At 44.8% G+C, this 22,923-nt stretch overlaps 1 protein-coding gene across 2 annotated transcripts in view; it reads left to right on the forward strand.

The window, feature by feature from the left end:
- Positions 1–831: 831 nt before the first annotated feature.
- The window catches only part of LOC110528133 (FYVE, RhoGEF and PH domain-containing protein 5), a 43,907-nt gene continuing 21,815 nt past the window's right edge, over positions 832–22,923 (forward strand). For both annotated transcript variants that reach the window (XM_021609954.2, XM_021609955.2), the window contains exons 1-7: positions 832–1,087; positions 5,082–7,857; positions 17,400–17,556; positions 17,674–17,732; positions 19,025–19,055; positions 20,092–20,243; positions 20,495–20,651. In XM_021609954.2, the coding sequence (XP_021465629.2) occupies positions 1,078–1,087; positions 5,082–7,857; positions 17,400–17,556; positions 17,674–17,732; positions 19,025–19,055; positions 20,092–20,243; positions 20,495–20,651 (3,342 nt within the window). In that variant the 5' untranslated portion in view covers positions 832–1,077. The remainder of the gene's footprint in view (positions 1,088–5,081; positions 7,858–17,399; positions 17,557–17,673; positions 17,733–19,024; positions 19,056–20,091; positions 20,244–20,494; positions 20,652–22,923) is intronic.

Raw genomic sequence — 22,923 nt, forward strand, 5'->3', positions numbered from 1 at the left:
TACCACAATAGGAAATAGGGAGGTCTCCTAAATACAACGCTTCATTGTTGTAATGGAATATAAATTATTTTTGGTGTACATCCTGTGACGTTACATTGTCATCATTTGAGTTTTAACACTCCAAAGGGTTAAATGTGCTCATTTTGTCCATTAGTTGCTAAGGAAGTGAAGCCTCCTTGTGCAGGAAACAGGGAGAGCAATTTCCTGTTATGCAGAAATGTTTTAAGGGACTGCTGTCCTCCAATTAGACTTCAGATGTATAGGCAGGAAGCAATGTTCAAATGGCAGCAGTCTCTGGGATCCCACACATTCTGTTTTCAGCTGGATGTCTCAGAGCCTATGGTCACATAGCCTCATGTGGAAAAGAAAACCATCAATTTTCAACACACAAAACGTTAATCAGCTTGGACAACATGAAATCCATCAGTTGTTTCTATATTATGCATTTGTCAATTCCAGTTTATCAATGCATTTAATGTAGGCTATCTGTCTGATGAGGGCCAAAAGGCAATGCATTCTGGGTCAACGAGTCTTACAATGTCCTTGGGTTACAGTAGCCTACCCATATTGGCAATTGGAATGTAAAAATAAAAGATACTCATTGTGTATGCCTTTTCATGCAATGGCCATATGCTTTTCCATTTAAATTAACCGCTCTCATTAGTAGGCTACTCAATTTAAATAATAAGTTCAACTTTTCCACCTCTATGTGTGTTGTTTTAAGGGCAAGTCAGTCCCTGACAGGGAAAAAGGCGCTTCCTCCTCAGGAAACGCCAGGGGAGCACCTCCCGCGCTCAGCTCCCAACGCCAAACCCTCGTGCATCAATTTAGTCGCGCCTCTCACCACATACAATGCGCGCTTCACCAGGCGAGGACCACAACAGCTGGAAAGTAACTTGACGAAATAAAAACGACATAAGAAAACTAAAGTTATTATTTGACCTTGCTTGTCTTTGAATAGCTTGCTTTCTGTTTCTTGGGATACGTGTTGTTGTATGGAATGTACGAGTTGTTGCTTTCTCACAAGGATTGATAAATGATAAACGGTTCGGATGTTCGCGCGGATGGTTCACGAAAATGAACACAGGTAAGATCACTTTAATTTGGACAAATGTACAAATCATATAGGTCTAGACAACGTTTTGGTCAGTTCATAATAAAACGCAGATTGTCTGATTTGTTTTGTCCCTATAAAAAAAGAGTGTGTCCTACCCATATAAAAAAAAATGGGAAAGGGATTGCGTGTGGAGGTAGGGAGACATACTTCCCACTAAGCATGGACCAACGCCAACGTCTTGTCATTTTTTGGTGCGGCCTTGATTTCAAGTAGATTTTTGGTCGTGTCCCCCCCAAAAAAATGTGGAACATTCATAGACGTCTGAGTGGTGTAACCATTTAACCCTTGTGCTTCGCTGGAAAAAAAATATGTCCATTGTGGTATGGGTTAGATTCACCTGCACAGTTTAAACACACTCAAGACAGTCAAAGAATCATGTAAAAACAGCCGAAACGATATTTTGTCTTGTCAGACCTTTCGGAAAGAAGAAATACACGAACATTTGATTTCAAAAACTCTATATTTAAGAACTATTTGTTGACATTTTTGAGTGTCTGTGTCAGAGATCTGCTGCTCTCACACTGAGAAGGAGAAGCTTGGGAAAGCTCCTTTTCACCCAAACATAATTATAAACGTGCAACCAGAACCAGTCAAAACAAAATACATCAAAGACGTGTTTATTTTGGACCTGTGCAAATACCTATACACATGAAAGTCCCCAGGTCAAAATGACCCACATCATGTTTGTATACAAAATCTACACATCAGTGTGTCCACATTTTGAAGTTAAGTTCATGACCCTAAATTAAGAAAAGTTATTTAATTTCATGGAGAATAAAGAGAGGTTAACTAGTAACTCAAAAGTGGAAATGGGTCAAATTGAACCGCAACATAATAGGAGGGTTAACAAACCAAACATTGAAATACTGTAGAAACCTAAACTGGTCTGTGCATCAATACCTGTATATAGTAAAATGCGGTATACCGCCCAGCTCCAGTATTGTACAGTATAATGTATTGTACCCTACTTTACTCAACTCTACTAAACTGTACTGCACTATACTCTGCTGAATGAAACTCTACTATACTGAATTAATCTGTACTTTACTGTACTCTACTTTACTCTACTCTACACTACTCTCTGAATAAAACTACTGTACTGTACTGTACTGAACTGTACTGTACTGTACTGTACAAACTTGTAAAACATAGCCTAGATGTCTATGATTCGCTCAGATCTGGTCTGGTTTGGGCCAACCAAATTGTGTACTTGTTTGGGGGCGGAGCTCATTAGAATAGCACCCAACATGCTGTGCACTGGTTTGTTTCACATTTTGGTCATTTAGCAGACTTACAGTCAGTTCATTCAACTAATGTAGATAAACAACAACATATCACAGTCATAGCAAGAAAAAAATCGAATTGTAGCTGAAGTTGTCTGTTGGTTTATTCTGTAAATTGGACTACTTTAAGTATCGTTGCTGCCAGATGTAAAACTTTTGAAAAAGCTAACATAAGTGCATGTGACAGAAGGGAGCAATAATAAATATTCTATGTTGCAATCTTCAGTTTGGCCCACTTTCCTATATAACATAGTTGTACAAATGATTATTGTGATATAATGCTAACTTCATTGAGAATTAATGTGCTGTTGATATTTGGCCATAGAATCAATAACCAAAATTCTTTCAATTTCCATAAAATACGTTATTTCAATGTCTGTAATGACATCTTTTCAACATGATTTTAACATCCGGAAAGTACGTTTTTTCAACATCCAGAAAATATCTATTTTAAACATCTTTTGGAAGTCTTCTTAACATTATTTTGCTTACTGATTTGTGCAGACTACAATAATTGGTGGAAGTTGACAAGACCTGGGATCATAATGCCACAGACTGGGATAGCCTATAGCCATTGGTGGCAAGCCTAATAGAGAGCAAATTGTTGCTTAGATATAGAATTGATCATGCAATTCCAATCATATTATTTCAACCATTGAAGTCCCAAGTGTGAAACAGTCACTAGGTCTGTAGTGTATATTTGAGACTGTGAAAAACTACAATGCAGTAGTTATCTGTGATGCAGTGTTTAGGGAAATTGCTGTTGATAGTCTAAAAATAAGCTACATGGCCAAAAGTATGTGGACAAAATCATGGAAATTAATATGAAGTTGGTCTCCCCTTTACTGCTATAACAGCCTACTCTTTTCTGGAAGGCATTCCACTAGATGTTTGAACATTGCTGCGGGGACTTGCTTCCATTCCACCACAAGAGCATAAGTGAGGTTGGCCACTGATGTTGGGCAATTAGGCTTGGCTTGCAGTCGGTGTTCCAATTCAACCCAAAGGTGTTCGATGGGGTTGAGGTCAGGTCTCTGTGCAGGCCAGTCAAGTTCTTCCACACCGACCTCAACAAACCATTTCTGTATGGACCTCGCTTTGTGCACGGGGGCATTGTCATGCTAAAACAAGAAAAGGCCTTCCCCAAACTGTTGCCACAAATTTGGAAGCACAGAATTATTTAGAATGTATGCTGTAGCATTAAGAATTCCCTTCACTGGAACTAAGGGGCCTAGCCCGAACCATGCAAAACAACCCCAGACCATTATTCCTCCTCCACCAAACTTGACAGTTGGTACTAAGGATTCTGGCAGGTAGCGTTCTCCTGGCATCTGCCAAAACCAGATTTGTGCGTCGGACTGCCAGATGCTGAAGTGTGATGCATCACTCCAGAGAACACGTTTCCACTGCTCCAGAGTCCAATGGCGGCGAGCTTCACGTTGCGCATGGTGATCTTAGGCTTGTATGCGGTTGCTCGGTCATGGAAACCCATTTCATGAAGCTCCCGACGGACAGTTCTTGTGCTGACTTTGCTTCCAGAGGCAGTTTGGAACTCGGTAGTGAGTGTTCCAACCGAGGACAGATCATTTTTATGCGCTATGTGCTTCAGTGCTCAGCGGCCCCGTTCTGTGAGCTTCTGTGGCCTACCACCTCGCGGCTGAGGCGTTGTTACTTACAACTTACAGTTGACCGGGGCAGCTCTAGTAGGGCAGAAATGTTACAAACTGAGTTGTTGGAAAGGTGGAATACTATGACTGTGCCACGTTGAAAGTCACTGAGCTCTTCAGTACGGGCCATTCCTACTGTCAATGTTTGTCTATGGAGTTTGCATGGCTGTGTGCATGATTTTATACACCTGTCGGCAACATTGTGGCTCAAATCGCCAAATCCCATAATTTGAAGGGTTGTCCACATACTTTTGTATATATAGTGTATATCTAATATATCTAGTATAATATGCATTTCTAAACACATGAGTGATGAGGATTTTATTGACACCAGATATTCTTTTGATAATGCCATTATGGATTTATGACAAGGTTGTCAATGGTATTAAACCAATTAGTGAAAAGAATATCAGAATTGGGCTATGATGCACAGCCTATGATGCATGTCACATTGCAACTTTATGGAGAATCTGATTGGTTCTTCATGGTCCAGCTAGGGGTGCTGTTTTCCTCAAGGGATGGAGATCATGTAGTTGATTGATCTGTTGAGGTCATGTTTGACCAGTTGTGCTGTCATGTGTTATCTTTTGTTGTTTTGTCCTTTGATACTCACACCTTCAAAAGAGCAGAAACAGTCGGAGAGGGGCTTCTCTCCAGTGAATCGCAGGAAGTGACTTGGGGGAAATCCTTTAATAAATCCTTTCGTGTTGTAACTTTTGTCCCTCTAAGAAAAGTGTCCACTTGCAATACCCTTCCCAGGTTCCCTATCTGTTTGAAGGCTATCATGGCACAAAGATAGTTAGAAATAACTTAGGCAATGCTTTTCATAATGATATGAGCTAGTATAATGAAAGTTGTTTTAAAGACGCTGACGCTATATGCATTGTTCCTTGAACTCCTAGTTAATATTTTTTTTGTGCAGATCGCTAACCTCACGATTCCTCCCCTGTATGTTTTGAATATTACATTTCTGATTGAAGTCACTAATGATGATCTCTTTTGTTTTGTTTTCAGATTTTAAGAAGCCTCCTCTTGCTCCTAAACCAAAGCTTGTGAGTCACCTCTCCTTCAAGCTGCCATCCCCACTCATGTCCCGGCCCTGCTCCTCAGCCAGGGGCCCCAAACCTCCCATTGCCCCCAAACCCAAAGTACCACATGACCTTGAGGGGCGTGACTCGTCCCTGTTCTCCAACAACAGCCAGGAGGGGTGCGCCAACAGGGACCTGCTGCCCTCAGACAAGGAGCTGAACCAGGAGAACGAGCCAGAGGACTCTCTGAGTGGAGGGGAGGGGCTAGAGGAGGAGCCAGTGGAACCTCAGTATTATTCAGACACTCTCAGTTCAGGGGTCAACAAGAATGGGTATGAAGAGCAGAGGGAACAGGAGGAAAATATGATGCAGGAGGAAGAGGAGGACTGGAAGTTAACTGACAGGGTTCAAACAGAGGAGGTGGATTCTTTGGAAATGCTGACGGTCAGTAATGCTGGATTCACAATTGACTCAGAGGACACGGTGGAGATGATCGATTCGTATATCAATGATGACATCGACGCTGAGGGCAGCTATGCAGGCGAGGCGCTGGCCGACAAAGATGGCCTCTCAGTGTGCGACCTCTCCATAACCAGCATTGAGGAGGAGGAGTCAGCATGCTACCCCTGTGAAACTGGGCCTGGGAAAGAGGAGCGGGATGTAGAGGAGGAGAGGGAGCAGGAGGTGGAGTGCCGAAGAGAGGAAGAAAAAGAAGCAGCTGATAGCACAGCAGACGAAGTAACAGAATCTCTTTCTGAGGAACCCATAGCTCTCATCAAAGACAACAAAGATGACCTTGTTACCCAAGAGCCTTCATCCTTCAAGGAGGATGAGGAGGAAGCAGAGGAATCCTTACCTAACCCTGGTAGTCCTCACAATGTCCTACAGGAGGACGATGGAAATAATGTAATTGGTCCCTCAAATGAGAGAGTAGAAAGGTACCAACCATTTTCCATCATTGACGAAGACCCCATGACTATTCAGTACAAAATGGAAGGAGGTGAGTGCCAACTAAGCCACCATAAAGCAAATCAACTCTTTGAGACAGAGGAAGAAGCAGCTGACCCCAGCCTGGAGCCTTATTACATCTCAACTGAGGACATCGTGAACCCAGAGCAGAGCCCCACAGAGGGCAAAGTTCACGGATTGGCAGAGAGTGAGAGCTCTCCGGAGGAATCTTCACTGGCCACCACAGAGACCATGGAACCCAGTGAGTATTCAGCCATAGGTGACAATGACTCGCTGTGTGATGACTCTGACGACATGGGGAAGATTGAGTGTGTCTCCTCTGAGGACTACGTTGAGATAGATGACGATGATAATGATGACAGGGAGAACATGACAGGTTCATGTCAGAGAAGGATGCCTGGATTCCAGACGGTGGAGGCTTTCTTTAACCAGAGTAACAACCAGCCCCGTTTCAGGCTGCTGTCCATCTCTGTGCCAGCGGACACAGAGACCTCCCAGGTCTTGTTGTTCTCTGACAGCCAGCTGCGCTCCCCAGATGACTCTGATGTGTTCAGGGATGAGGAGGACCTAGAGGGCCACATCATTCCCTACCTGGATGAGACAACAGACACAGAAGAGAACCTCAGTGATGAGCATGTCTACGAAGAGGCCGGCCTGGACTCAGAGGGGGAGAATTTCTTGCCTTTTGACAGGAAGTCCATTGTCACCAGGTCCCGGTCACTGTCGGGGAAAGTGCCTGGTTATGTACCTGAGACGGTCCCTGAGGAGGCGGGCTCAGAGTTCCATGTTCAGAACTACTGCGAGGTGGGATTGGACCGGAGGGGACCCGCATTGAGCAGCAGCCCCATGTTAAACTCAACCCGGGCCAAGAGCTCATCCAAACCACATCGCTTTCTCCTGTACCCCCGCTCCTTCTCCATGAAGGGACGTGACCTGCCCCTAAGTGTGTACAGGGAGGGCCAGGGTTCCCCGGGGGAGAGGAGAGAGGACAGCCTCTCTCTGCCGTGTGTCACGGGCTCTTCTGGAAGCTTCTCCCAGCGAAGCCCCCTGCCCTCCAGCGGCCTGTCCACCCCTACATCAATGGTGGACATCCCTCCTCCCTTCGAGCTGGCCTACATCACCAAGAAGCCCATCACCAAAAGTTCTCCGTCCCTGTTCACCGAGGGAGACTCCCCAGACAGGCAGAAGAAGAAGAAGTCCTCCTTCAAGCGCTTCCTGATGTTGAAATTCAGGAGAAAGACGGAGAGCAAGCTGCTGGTGGATGTCAACGTGTCCTCCTCCAGGTCCTCCTCTGAGTCCAGCCACCACGGCCCTGCCAGGGTCCTTGATTCAGACAGGCGCAGCACAGGCAGCTCCCCGCAGCTCAAGTCCTGGACAGTCAGTAAGCCCCAACGCTCTCCAGAGTCCCCATCCACCTTTCTGTTCTATAAGGACGGGAAAAGAAAAAGGGGTTCTGTGGCTTTCCTCAACCGCAGCGTGGCCCGGGTAGAGTCCTTCGAGGATCGCACTCTCGCCCCCTTCACCCCCCTCCCCCTGACTAAACCCCGCTCCATCTCCTTCCCCAACGCTGACACATCAGACTACGAGAATATCCCCGCCCAGACTCTCAACTCCGACTATGAGAACATCCAGATCCCCTCTCGGAGGCCTGTACGACCGGGGACCTTTGCAGAGTTTTTTGATCATCCGAGTCGGGCGCTGTCTTCCGCCAATGACACCGATGGTTATGTGGATATGAGTAGCTTCCCTGGGTATGAGAGAAATGCTCAATCGTCTGAGCAGGAGCCTGAAAGGTATGGGGACATTTTTGTTTATACCTTGAGCTTCACTACTGCCTTGGATTTTAAGTTGTATAGTTTGGCCTTGTGTGTTATTGGTGTGTGTATGCATGTGTGTGTGCAAAATTGTAAACTTGTAGTTCTGACTTGATTTTCCCTTAGGAAACATGTATCAACCTCTGCAAAAATTTCCATTAATTATAATCCACATAATAATTCACATTTATTGCTTTAGTAAACTGGCTCAAATTAAGATTCAACATCTGTAGGAGTGAATTAATAATTCAGGAACGGACATAACAATTAATTTGTGCAGTTCATAGTTTTTCTGCCTTGGATGGCTACCTAAGGGATACGGTAGGGGAGAGTGGGGTAAATTGAGCCAAATGGGTAGCTTGGGCCACCCTTGTTTGTTGGAAACCCTACACACTATGTATCATTTGACCAAATATTTTGGAAGAGGTCATCATTTCATGTAGTCTGTGAAGGAGGAAACCACATGGAAAAAGTGGTAAGCAAGTTCGGTAAAAAAAAAGATTTTCACCAAGTCAAATGAATTTATTGTGTTGAGGTTTCATGATGCTTGTGTCTAAACCTCCAACTGCGCTGTTGGAGCTACTCTAGGAACAAAAGCATTTCGCTACACCCGCAATAACATCTGCTAAATATGTGTATGTGACCAAAAACATTTGATTTGATCATTTTAATATTGTTCTATACATCACTCTTTAAGCTTCAATATGAGGTCCTAAACTTAGCATGGTATGGTAAATGGTATGGTAAACATTCTTTGCCTTGAGGTAAGTTGAGCCAATGGTTGAGCCAATAGCAAGTTGAGAAAATTGAAGTGTTTTCTTCGCAGGCGTAATATGCAAGGTTTTATCGCTGGGATATGAGGTAACAATAGGGCTTGGCCTATGTTAAAAGTGTTTGAAATCTAAGTATTTCTTAGATGTTAAGCCTGTGTTAAAAGATGCTTAAAATGATTATAAGACAAAAAAGCGATTGTGATTGTGTTGAATTGTATTTGGGAAATCAAAATCATGGTTTTAAAAAGGTAGTGGTAATATTTTGTTCGGTACAGAAATTTGTAGGCGCAGTTTAACTTACCCTGTACCGCTGCTTAACTTACCCTGTACCGCTGCTTAACTTACCCTGTACCGCTGCTTAACTTACCCTGTACCGCAGTTTAACTTACCCTGTACCGCTGCTTAACTTACCTTGTACAGCTGCTTAACTTACTCTGTACCGCTGCTTAACTTACCCTGTACCGCTGCTTAACTTACCCTGTACCGCTGCTTAACTTACCCTGTACCGCTGCTTAACTTACCCTGTACTGCAGTTTAACTTACCCTGTACTGCTGCTTAACTTACCTTGTACAGCTGCTTAACTTACCCTGTACCGCTGCTTAACTTACCCTGTACCGCTGCTTAACTTACCCTGTACCGCTGCTTAACTTACCCTGTACCGCTGCTTAACTTACCCTGTACCGCTGCTTAACTTACCCTGTACCGCTGTTTAACTTACCCTGTACCGCTGCTTAACTTACCATGTACCACGGCTTAACTTACCCTGTACCGCTGCTTAACTTACCCTGTACCGCTAGTTAACCTACCCTGTACCGCTGCTTAACTTACCCCTTACCGCTGCTTAACTTACCCTGTACCGCTGCTTAACTTACCCTGTACCGCTGCTTAACTTACCCTGTACCGCTGCTTAACCTACCCTGTACCGCTACTTAACTTACCCCATACCCTTTTTTTGGACAAGCTATGTTTTCAAATCAGTAATGTTTACTTGAATTCTGATTATTTCCAGGGATACACAACATCCTGAAATATATGTAGGTATATGTGTTAGAAAGAATACTATATTTCTTTTGACAGAGTGATGCTGAATGAAATGATAATTTCAATTTACCCAACTCTCCCCTACCTACGAGTCCCATGGTTTGGTGGGGCTGGACAGTGGACAAGGGATTCTGTTTTGTTGGACAAGCTGAGTCCATAGTGAAGTGAACTGTGTGAAATGCAGAGTATTCTCCTGTTATGGTTTTTGCAGCGATGATCTCCAGTGCTGGGCTGAGATTACCCCCCCCCCCCCCCCCCCCCCCCCCCCCCCCCCCTGCACCCCCACAGTACTGCACCCTTATTATACAGACCACCCCAGATGATTAATTGTCAGAGCATTTTGGAGTCATTCCTCTTCCCTCCAGCCAATCAGAAACAGGATTGGGAGATGCAATCTCAGTATTCTGTGTGCTCTATGATGTGTTGCCCTCAGCATAGTAGCCACGTTTATTATTCTGGTGGTGCATGGGAGGCAATCATAAGGGTGTGTTGATACACAGGACTCCTCTGAATTGGTGATGCTGTTGCATGTTGTTGCATCATCAGCATCCAAATGATGTTCAGTTCACATTAAAATTATACATTGGCACTAAGACATTTGAAATGAAATTGTTTGCAAATAAAGGGTTAGAGATCCACTGCCTATACCAACCACACGTCTTACTGTATTGTACTCTAACATTTGAACTGATATGGGTTTAGACTGCACATGTTGACTGTCTTTTTTGTGCATAGCAGACTATTTGGCTGTTGATCAGTTTGTAATGGTCAGAAGGATCAGACTGTAGTTTCTGCAGGAGGTTGGTCAGCAGTGGTCAGGGGCTCTGTCTGTAGGTGTTGGGTGGAGGTTGGTCAGCAGTGGTCCGGGACTCTGTCTGTAGGTGTTGGGTGGAGGTTGGTCAGCAGTGGTCCGGGGCTCTGTCTGTAGGTGTTGGGTGGAGGTTGGTCAGCAGTGGTCCAGGGCTCTGTGTGTAGGTGTTGGGTGGAGGTTGGTCAGCAGTGGTCAGGGACTCTGTCTGTAGGTGTTGGGTGGAGGTTGGTCAGCAGTGGTCCGGGACTCTGTCTGTAGGCGTTGGGTGGAGGTTGGTCAGCAGTGGTCCGGGAATCTGTCTATAGGTGTTGGGTGGAGGTTGGTCAGCAGTGGTCCGGGACTCTGTCTGTAGGTGTTGGGTGGAGGTTGGTCAGCAGTGGTCAGGGGCTCTGTCTGTAGGTGTTGGGTGGAGGTTGGTCAGCAGTGGTCCAGGACTCTGTCTGTAGGTGTTGGGTGGAGGTTGGTCAGCAGTGGTCCGGGGCTCTGTCTGTAGGTGTTGGGTGGAGGTTGGTCAGCAGTGGTCCAGGGCTCTGTGTGTAGGTGTTGGGTGGAGGTTGGTCAGCAGTGGTCAGGGACTCTGTCTGTAGGTGTTGGGTGGAGGTTGGTCAGCAGTGGTCCAGGGCTCTGTGTGTAGGTGTTGGGTGGAGGTTGGTCAGCAGTGGTCCGGGACTCTGTCTGTAGGTGTTGGGTGGAGGTTGGTCAGCAGTGGTCCGGGACTCTGTCTGTAGGCGTTGGGTGGAGGTTGGTCAGCAGTGGTCCGGGAATCTGTCTATAGGTGTTGGGTGGAGGTTGGTCAGCAGTGGTCCGGGACTCTGTCTGTAGGTGTTGGGTGGAGGTTGGTCAGCAGTGGTCAGGGGCTCTGTCTGTAGGTGTTGGGTGGAGGTTGGTCAGCAGTGGTCCGGGACTCTGTCTGTAGGTGTTGGGTGGAGGTTGGTCAGCAGTGGTCCGGGGCTCTGTGTGTAGGTGTTGGGTGGAGGTTGGTCAGCAGTGGTCAGGGGCTCTGTCTGTAGGTGTTGGGTGGAGGTTGGTCAGCAGTGGTCCGGGACTCTGTCTGTAGGTGTTGGATGGAGGTTGGTCAGCAGTGGTCCGGGGCTCTGTGTGTAGGTGTTGGGTGGAGGTTGGTCAGCAGTGGTCCGGGGCTCTGTCTGTAGGTGTTGGGTGGAGGTTGGTCAGCAGTGGTCCGGGGCTCTGTCTGTAGGTGTTGGGTGGAGGTTGGTCAGCAGTGGTCCGGGACTCTGTCTGTAGGTGTTGCGTGGAGGTTGGTCAGCAGTGGTCCGGGACTCTGTCTGTAGGTGTTGGGTGGAGGTTGGTCAGCAGTGGTCCGGGAATCTGTCTATAGGTGTTGGGTGGAGGTTGGTCAGCAGTGGTCCGGGACTCTGTCTGTAGGTGTTGGGTGGAGGTTGGTCAGCAGTGGTCCGGGGCTCTGTCTGTAGGTGTTGGGTGGAGGTTGGTCAGCAGTGGTCCGGGGCTCTGTCTGTAGGTGTTGGGTGGAGGTTGGTCAGCAGTGGTCCGGGGCTCTGTCTGTAGGTGTTGGGTGGAGGTTGGTCAGCAGTGCTCAGGGGCTCTGTTTGTAGGCTAGGTGTTGGCTGGAGGAAGGCCTGGGTGTGGAACCTGTGAGGTCATTGTCAGGTCATCCGTGGGAGGAATCGTACTGCCTTTGAGCGCCCACTTCCCTATTTATGCAAAATGCCGGACAAGAGAGGGGGTGAAGGACTTTACAGGGCTTACAGTACATACAGTACTGTACCTCAACTGGCGTGCACCAAGTTGAGATGTAACAGTAGGGTGACCTAACACCTCCAGTAGCCTTGGTGCCAGTCTGCTTAAGCCAATATGTGGTTGTCTTGACTTGTTTGTGGTGTTTAATGCAGAAACAGTCCAGCACCGTGTTACACCTCTTGTGATAGCATTAACAGCACAGCACTGAACATGATTTGTACCCCAGTCTTCTATACATGTATTTTCACTATTTTAGCCACTGTAGAATACTTACTATCCAATAAACCAAATCCTTCAGTATATTTAAGGTCATTGAGCAGTGTCCACTCACCCTCCCACTATCAGCAGAAGGAACAAATAGGCTCACAAAGAGCCTGGGGAAGCGGGTAAGAATAATTGTTTAACTCCTTTTGTAATTTGCCACTGTAGATTTAGCCTTCGGCTGTCCTAAAACAGCATAGCACAAATTCTGCAGAGACTGGGATGCTATTGCCTTGTGTTGCCAGAGTGCGGAAGTTGTAACATGCTGAGATTAAGAAGTGGTTTTGGTGGGAAATGATTTTGAGTTTGAAAACTGAGAACTGACTTAATGGTCCAATTTGGTCCACAGCACTAGCATTAACTGAGAAGGTATTAATCTGCTGTATACTGTACAGTACCAGTCCAAAGTTTGGATACACCTACTCATTCAAGAGTTTTTCTTTATTTTTACTATTTTCTACAAATAATTAAAATATATATAAATAAATACATTTTCTACCTATAAATAATAGTTAATGATTACTACATTAGTTACTACATGATTCCATATGTGTTATTTCATAGATTTGATGTCTTCACTATTATTATACAATTAGAAAATAGTAAAAATAAAGAAAAACCCTTGAATGAGTAGTTGTGTCCAAACTTTTGACTGGTACTCTATATTAATGTATTCTTACTGTTATAGTGGAACAACACATAATTTAATCAGCAGTTATGGTCCACATGTACTGAACAAAAATATAAACGTAACATGCAACAATTTCCAAGATTTTACTGAGTTACAGTTCACATGGGGAAATTAGTCAATTGAAATAAATTAATTGGGCATCTGTTGGTCACAGATACCTTGAAAAAATGGGCTTCACAATGGGCCTCAGGATCTCGTCACGGCATTTCTGTGCATTTAAATAGCCATTGATAAAATACAATTGTGTTCGTTGTCCATAACTTATGCCTGCCCATAACCTTAACCCCAACGCCACTATGGGGCACACTGTTCAGCAAACCGCTCGCTCACACGATGCCAATCACGTGGTTTTCGGTTGTGAGGACAGTTGGACGTACTGCCAAATTCTCTAAAATGACATTGGAGGCGGCTTATGGTAGAGAAATGAACATGAAATGATCTGGCAACAGTTCTGGTGGACATTCCTGCAGTCAGCATGCCAATTGCACTCTCCCTCAAAACTTGAAACATCTGTGGCATTGGGTTGTGTGACAAAACTGCACATTTTATGTGGTCTTGTATCGTCCCCAGCACAAGGTGCAACTTGTGTAATGATCATTCTGTTTAATCAGCTTCTGGATTCGCCACACTTGTCAGGTGGATGGATTATGGTGGATGGAGATATGCTCACTAACAGGGATGTAAACAAATTTGTGCACAACATTTGAGAGAAATAAGCTTTCTGTGCGTATGGAACATTTCTGGGTTCTTTTATTTCAGCTCATGAAACATGGGACTAAAACTTTACATGTTGCGTTTATATTTTTGTTCAGTTTAGGAACTTCCTATCTGTGAGAAGCAAAGAATGGAACCCCATACATGTTGTTAAATTTTTTTGAGAATTGTCTAATGTACATTTCAGTGGTGTTAAACTCATTGGAGCATGCAGTGAAGCACAGCATTCACACTGTCACAGCAATAAGAAGCACCGGGGTCTGCCACGCTATTAACTCACGGATGTGTTGTCATTAGAGCATTAGCACACACTCCCCACTGAGCCTCAATCATTACCCTATCCACCCAGGCTCCCAGCAGAAGTGCATCTGTCAGCATGTACCATCCTATCCCATGGCCTGGGTATGGCTGTGTCGCTGGAGGCACTATAGAAGGTTTATTGGTCTCTCCCCACGCTGAATCTATTGTCTATCTATTATCATAATTTCACATTCATGCTATCCATACTTCTGATGGTCCTCCACATACTGTAGCTTTGCTATTATTACAGCAGTATTTTAACATGGAGGCATATAAAGTCAACTCAGACGGTTGAGTGCAATTCATCTGCGTCATATATCTCACAGATAAAGCTTTATGGAGAGAGGAGAGTAGGACTGCTCTGACTAAGAGACAAATTATGTGGAGGAAACTGAAATACACGGTGTACAAAATAGTAGGAACACACTCCTAATATTGAGTTGCACCCCACTTTTGCCCTCAGATCAGCCTCAATTCATAGGGGCACAGGGAGTTCCACAGGGATGCTGGCCCATGTTGACTCCAATGCTTCCCACAGTTGTGTCAAGTTGGCTGGATGTCCTCTGGGTAGTGGACCATTCTTGATGCTCACAGGAAACTGGCACCTACTACCATAACCCGTTAAAAGGCACTTAAATCTTTTGTCTTTTTCATTCACCCTCGCAATGGCACACATGCACTATCCAGGTCTCATTTGTCTAATGTTGAAATATCCTTCTTTAAAGTGGATTTAACAGGTGACATCAATAAGGGATCATAGCTTTCACCTGGATTCACCTGGTCAGTCTATGTCATGGAAAGAGCAGGTGTTCCTAATGTTTTGTGCTCTCAGTGTATTGAAACAACTTTATAGACTTTATATTAATGAAAAAGCTGTATGAATATAAGAGTTCATGTTGTGGTCTGTAGATAAAGACATTAATGATTGAAACGGCATACATACAATGCGTTGGAGTGGGCAGATAGAATCTTGAAACATTACTCTAACACCATTCTCTTCCTGAACAAATGGTTTTTAATTTGCTTCTCTAAGAGCCTTTGAGTTTTATGAGCCATTCATCAACTGGCGACACCGTGGCCTATGAGAGATCACTCTGGGGTTGATTAATCCTCCTTTCCATTGATCTGACATGTTCCTCTTAATTTCCTATAAAGACGCGTTACCAGATCTCTCTGTGTTGGTTTGGAAATGGACACCAGCTGAAGACAAGCTGTGTCTCACTCTGTCTCCGGACTTCATATTCATCTGAAGAATGTTTTTTTTATTATGTTTTATAATATTTTATCTGTCTAACAATTAGAGTTTTGTCTTTTATGGATTTGATCCACTGTCCATCCGATGAATTCCAGTTTCATAATGCCTGTAAATGTCCTTTGGTTTAGCAATATCTTTGATGAGTTCACTACTGCCTCTCTCTCTCTCTCTCTCTCTCTCTCTCTCTCTCTCTCTCTCTCTCACTCTCAGTCTTTCTCTCCCTCCTCATCTGCCAGATTTCAGTTTACCAACAAAAAAGTAATGATATTGCACTGTGTGTGTGTGAGAGAACTACAGAAATGATACATTTGTGCCATCAGAGTCCCTGGGTTCGCGCCCAGGCTCTGTTGTAACCGGCCGCGACCGGGAGGTCCGTGGGGCGACGCACAATTGGCCTAGCGTCGCCCGGGTTAGGGAGGGCTTGGTCGGTAGGGGTGTCCTTGTCTCATCGCGCACCAGCGACTCCTGTGGCGGGCTGGGCGCAGTGTACGCTAACCAAGGTGGCCGGGTGCACGGTGTTTCCTCCGGCGCATTGGTGTGGCTGGCTTCCGGGTTGGATGTGCGCTGTGTTAAGAAGCAGTGCGGCTTGGTTGGGTTGTGTATCGGAGGACGCATGACTTTCAACCTTCGTCTCTCCCGAGCCCGTACGGGAGTTGTAGCGATGAGACAAGATAGTAGCTACTACAACAATTGGATACCACGAAATTGGGGAGAAAAAGGGGTAAAAAAAAATGCTGGCCCATGTTGACTCCAATGCTTCCCACAGTTATTCCCACAGTTATTACAAGTTGTCTGGATGTCCTTTGGGTGGTGGACCATTCTTTGACATTTAAAAAAAACTTGTACCCCTTCTTCTCCCCAATTTCATTATATCCAATTGGTACTTACAGTCTTGTCCCATCGCTGCAACTCCCATACGGACTCAGGAGAGGCGAAGGTCGAGAGTCCTCTGAAACACGACCCTGTCAAGCCGCACTGCTTCCTGACACACTGCACGCTTAACCAGGAAGCCAGCTGCACCAATGTGTCAGAGGAAACACTGTACAACTGGCGACCAAAATCAGTGTGCAGGCGCCCGGCCAGTCACAGGAGTCGCTGGAGTGCGATGGGATTAGGAAATCCCAGCCGGCCAAACCCTAACCTGCGCCACCTTATGGGTCTCCCGTACATGGCTGGCTGTTCACAGCCCGGGATCGAACCTGGATCTGTAGTGATGCCTGCGATGCAGTGCCTTTAGACCGCAGTGCCTTTAGACCACTGCGCCACTCTGGAGGCCCCACATTGGAAACTGTTGAGCATGAAAAAACCCAGCAGTGTTGCAGTTCTTGAAACACAGAAACCGGTGCACCTGGCACCTACTACCATAACCCGTTCAAAGGCACTTTGAACCCATCACCCATCTTTTGTCTTGCCATTGACCCTCTGAATGGCACACATACACAATCCATGTCTCAATTGTCTCAAGGCTTAAAGATCCTTCTCTTCTTTAACCTGTCTCTTCCCCTTCAGCTACACTGATTGAAGTGGATTTAACAAGTGACATCAATAAGGGATCATAGCTTTCACATGGATTCACCTGGTCAGTCTATGTCATTGAAGGATTAGGTGTTCATAATGTTTTGTACAGTCAGTGTATAGCATTTTGCAAATAAAACACATTTCAATAAACATCTCAAATCTATTAATAAAAAATCTGAGAAGAGTAATATTTTACACACACGTGATGATACCCATAATCAATCATTTCTAGCGAAAAAACACAAATGTGTTTTGGAAATAAACTCTCATATGTTGATACGTATGTGTGTGTTTGTTTGTTTGTCTGTGTGTGTTTGTTGACCTGTGTGTGTTTGTTGACCTGTGTGTGTTTGTTGACCTGTGTGTGTTTGTTGAACTGTGTGTATGAAGTGTGAACTACAGTATACTGATACTCTGATTCGGTCCTGTCCATTCAGTGCCTATACAGAAGCCTACACCGTGTGCTCCCTAGCTGTTGGTCCCCCTGGTGGGTCATCGGGTGAGGCGAGGGGAGGGACAGCTGAGGAGGAGGACCAAGGACGCACCTCTGAGGAGGACGAGGAGGGAGGAGAAGATAACACATATGGCAGACAGGTGAGACTTCAAAACCTTTGAAACGGCTTGAGTGTTAAAAAATAAGTTAAGATATTGATATTGTATTATGTTTGCTATTCAACAGAGATTTGTTAGTGATAATGTTGTTCTTGACAGAGCGATGGTCGATCCAGAGCCTTCTACATTGCCAAAGAGCTGGTGGACACTGAGAGATTGTGAGTATCACATAGAACAGGTATTCCCAAGCTGGGGTACGCGCAATGCCGTAGGGGGTACGCTAAATAAAAATGTGATTCTCATTTTCTGCACATTTTCAAACAGTCCATTTATATTTTCCAACTGGGCTATACATTTGGGTGAGTTTTATTTCTTTCCTGAGTAGCCTCGTTTCACTGCCAAGAATAAAATTCAACCATCTAGTGTTCAGTGAAATAACAATACAATGTCAAATACAGGTAGCCTAGTCAAATAATCACATTAACCGTTACTCTCTCGCGGGAATTCCACTAACGGTCGGTATGTAGCCAAAGTAGTGATTTTTTTGTGTGCAAATGAACTCAAGCTTACGGACAATGTCAAACGTGATATAGTGAAGCACCTGAGTGAGTTAGGTGCTCAATTACGCAGGTACTTTCCCGAAAGGATGACACAAACAACTGGATTCGTTATCCCTTTCATGCCCTGCCTCCAGTCCACTTACCGATATCTGAACAAGACAGCCTCATCGAAATTACAACAAGCGTTTCTGTGAAAATTGAATTTATTCTGAAGTCACTGCCAGATTTCTGGATAGGGCTGCGCTCAGAGAATCCTGCCTTGGCAAATCACGCTGTTAAGACACTGATGCCCTTTGCAACCATGTACATATGTGAGAATGAATTTTCGGCCCTCACTAGCATGAAAACTAAATTCAGGCACAGACTGTGTGTGGAAAATGATTTAAGACTGAGACTCTTTCCAATACAACCCAACATTGCAGAGTTATGGTCATCCTTTCAAGTATACCCTTCTCATTAACCTGTGGTGAGTTATTCACAATTTTAGATTAACAAATAAGGTTTTAGATGTAAGATGGTTAAATAAAGAGCAAAATTATTGATTATTAATATATTTTCATTTGTGCCCTGGTCCTATACGATCTCTTTATCACTTCCCACAAGCCGGGATGTGACAAAAACTCACACTCATTCTTATGTTTAATAAATGTATCGTAAGGTGTGTGTGTGGCAGGCTTACAATGATGGCAATAAACAACATTTTGAGAGTGCGCTGACCCTGGTGCTAGAGGGGGTACGCAGCTGGAGGTTGAATGTTTGAAGGGGTACGGGACTATAAAAAGTTTGGGAACCACTGACATAGAACACTAATGATCACCATCACTGTAACTCTGTAACATTGTTGTGTCCCTTTCACCTTGTTCTTTCACCTTAATAACCTGGACATTGATGCATTTTTACATTTGTCTGCACATGGAAACCTGACAGTGCCTCAATTTCTCTCTCTGCAGACATGTGAAAGCCCTCAAGCTTCTCCAGGTGGTAAGTATCAAGAAGTCTTTGAACTTGACATGTCTTTATTGATGGATTTCCCCTTACTTTCATGGGGCAAAATCTGCTCCAAGAAAGCTACCTGTCGTCTTTTAGTGCCCCTATGAGCTGGGTAGGAGAGAGATACAGAAGATGTGGAGTAAGGGTAAGGATGGTAATCTACAGGGATATGTTTGGTACTTGGTACAACAGTATACTAGTCGGAACACTAGCAGTCATGAGTTCAAATGGCAAACAGTACTTTTTGGTCTGTGGAAAGTCAAATCGTGTGAATCAGAGACAAGATAGAAAGACCTACAGACTGGAGAACAGTGCTGTCTGCACTAGCTGTGGAAGTGTTTTTAGCATCAGAGCAACTATCCTATTTTAGGGGAGGGTAAGTGGTTCATTGCACATTTCAAGAAGAAGGCAAGCGATTTGGAATGCAACCCTTCTGGGGTCAAAGTTCATCTCGGTGCACTTCTCTCTACATTACATCACAATGTCTGTCACCCCTCTCCTGAGAAACCAGGGTGGGGTTGGTATGGCGCTTCAAAAAGTGGGTCAGCTCAACATGGTTAATGGATTGACACAGCAATTTTAGTGTGTATTATTTCTTGGTGAAAAGAAGAGAACCTGTTGTTGTGATCAGAGACGTAATCATAAGATGGAATGAAAATTCCATCACAAAATGTGGCAATGCCCCTATTGCAGTCATTGATAGGGTACTGCGCTATTCTTCTGTATATGTAGGCAAGTAAACATACATCTTATGGCTTATGGAGAGAATTTAGTGCTCTGGCTCTGTACATTATAGGAGCTAACTGGCTGCCTCATGCAGTCATTAGCAGTCAGTCTAAAAATAGACATCATGGCCGACAGCCAGACAGATCGACATAATGCTCAGAAATTCACATTTTTGTTGTGTGAATGGAGGACTCTTCCAGCCGTTGGGCTGGCAGCACTGATTGACTTCATAAAATTAGTGTGTGTCATATACAGTATGTTAATAACTCATATAATCAAATCATGTTAATCTCTGTGTCAGGACTTCAGGGAGGCGGTGGGGGCTGCAGTAGGGGATGAGGGGGATCCTGTGCTGGAGGAGGAGAGGCTAAGGGAGATCCTCAACAAGCTGCCTGATGTTTACACTCTGCACCGCAGAATCCTCACTGAGTTAGAGAACCGCATCCGACAGTGGTGAGACACTGCAGACTCTACACCACACACACACACACACACACACACACACACACACACACACACACACACACACACACACACACACACACAGCCGACACACACAGTACTCATGACCGACAGAACACACATTAATGCAGCACAGAGGTCATTCATCAGATCAGATGGACCATGTGTCTGCTGCATACTGAGCCCAGTGTCTAGTGTCCAATCCCTCATGTTTCTTCATTCCATTCTTTCTCTTCCTTCAGGGAAGAGAGCCAGAGGATTGCGGATGTCATCCTATCCAGGAAGTTGGAGTTTGTGGTCTTCACGGCCTACATTGGTCACTACGACCGCAGCATGAGCCTGCTGGACGAAAGCTGCCGGACCTCGCCCGCCTTCTCAGCCATCGTCAGCCAGTATGAGGTCAGACAGCAGTGCTGTTTAAAGTCAAGTCAGGACTGGTCATAGCAAACACACTGTTTTTGAATAAGACCAGAGAAGACACGGGAGGTTTCTCTTAGGTTTCTCTCTGTGTGCAGGCTCTGAACCCACAGTGAGCTATTTGTTTCAGCCAGTTTCAGCTTTCCGTGCACAATGTTAGATGAGTGTGAGAATGTCATGCTATGCCACCTAAAACACATCATGTGGCAGGGAGCTGCAGGCCATCATTCTGTCTCTGCTGAAGAGGGGACTTTTCTGTGGAATATCATTCTTACTTTTAATCAGGTGTATGTTGATTACATTGTTTAATTTCCAGCTCTTATTCTATACTGTATGCACCCATACACATGACAGATAATAACTAATGACTAATGACAGATAATAACCCAGTGTCTTAGAACTTAGCACAAACCCAGTTTACATCATTTACTTGTTTCATTTAAACTCAATACAATAAAAGACACATTAGCTGTATGCTTTGAGGAAATCGACCCACTTAACGACACCCACTTCACTTGGTTTTAAAAAGGACACATATCAGAAATAGACCTAAAAGTACCAAACTAAAGATAGATAAAACCTGATATACAATATCATAGAACAAAAAAAATAAAACATAAAACTAAATATGCTAAATGTAGGCATAAACTTAAAAGTTACCTGATATTGTTGGTTGGGTGTTGGTTGATATGGTGGTTATTGTTGGTTATGTTGGTTGTTGTTGGTTGGTTGTTGTTGGTTGGGTAGTGGTTGTTGTTGGTTGGTTAGTGGTTGTTGTTGGTTGATATGGTGGTAGGGTGGTTGTTGGTTGGGTAGTGGTTGTTTTTGGTTGGGTAGTGGTTGTTGTTTGTTGGGTAGTGGTTGTTGTTGGTTGGGTGGTGGTTGTTGTTGGTTGGGTAGTGGTTGTCGGTTGGGTAGTGGTTGTTGGTTGGGTAGTGGTTGTTGGTTGGGTGGTTGTTGTTGGTTGGGTGGTTGTTGTTGGTTAGGTGATTGTTGTTGGTTAGGTGGTTGTTTTTGGTTAGGTGTTTTTTGTTGATTACGCGGTTGTTGTTGGTTGGGTGGTTGTTGTTGGGTGGTTATTGTTGTTGGTGGGGCGGTTGTTGTTGGTTTGGTGGTTGTTGTTGGTTGGGTGGTGGTTGTTGGTTGGGTGGTTGTTGTTGGTTGGGTGGGTGGTTGTTGTTGGTTGGGTGGTGGTTGTTGGTTGGGTAGTGGTTGTTGTTGGTTGGGTGTTGGTAGATATGGAGGTTGGGTGGTTGTTGGTTGTGTAGTGGTTGTTGTTGGTTTGGTAGTGGTTGTTGTTGGTTTGGTAGTGGTTGTTGTTGGTTGGTTTAGTGGTTGTTGGTTCAGTGGTGATTGATGTTGGTTGGGTAGTGGTTGTTGTGGTTGGGTGGTTTTTGTTGATTAGGCGGTTGTTGTTGGTTGGGTGGTTGTTGTTGGTTGGGTGGTGGTTGTTGGTTGGGTGGTTGTTGTTGGTTGGGTGGTGGTTGTTGGTTGGGTGGTTGTTGTTGGTTGGGTGGGTGGTTGTTGTTGGTTGGGTGGTGGTTGTTGGTTGGGTAGTGGTTGTTGTTGGTTGGGTGTTGGTAGATATGGAGGTTGGGTGGTTGTTGGTTGTGTAGTGGTTGTTGTTGGTTTGGTAGTGGTTGTTGTTGGTTGGGTGGTTGTTGTTGGTTGGGTGGGTGGTTGATGTTGGTTATGTTGGTTGTTGTTGGTTGGTTGTTGTTGGTTGGGTAGAGGTTGTTGTTGGTTGGGTAGTGGTTGTTGTTGGTTGGGTGGTTTTTGGTTGGGTAGTGGTTGTTGTTGGTTGGATGTTGTTAGATATGGTGGTTCGGTGGTTGTTGTTGGTTCGGTGGTTGTTGTTGGTTGGGTGGTGGTTGTTAGTTAGGTGGTTGTTGTTTGTTGGGTAGTGGTTGTTGGTTAGTAGTGGTTGTTGGTTATTGTTGGTTATGTTGGTTGTTGTTGGTTGGTTGTTGTTGGTTGGGTAGTGGTTGTTGTTGGTTGGTTAGTGGTTGTTGTTGGTTGATATGGTGGTAGGGTGGTTGTTGGTTGGGTAGTGGTTGTTTTTGGTTGGGTAGTGGTTGTTGTTTGTTGGGTAGTGGTTGTTGTTGGTTGGGTGGTGGTTGTTGTTGGTTGGGTAGTGGTTGTCGGTTGGGTAGTGGTTGTTGGTTGGGTAGTGGTTGTTGGTTGGGTGGTTGTTGTTGGTTGGGTGGTTGTTGTTGGTTAGGTGATTGTTGTTGGTTAGGTGGTTGTTTTTGGT

The sequence above is a fragment of the Oncorhynchus mykiss genome, chromosome 7 (genome assembly GCF_013265735.2).
Source record: "Oncorhynchus mykiss isolate Arlee chromosome 7, USDA_OmykA_1.1, whole genome shotgun sequence".
Taxonomy (NCBI): Eukaryota; Metazoa; Chordata; class Actinopteri; order Salmoniformes; family Salmonidae; genus Oncorhynchus; species Oncorhynchus mykiss.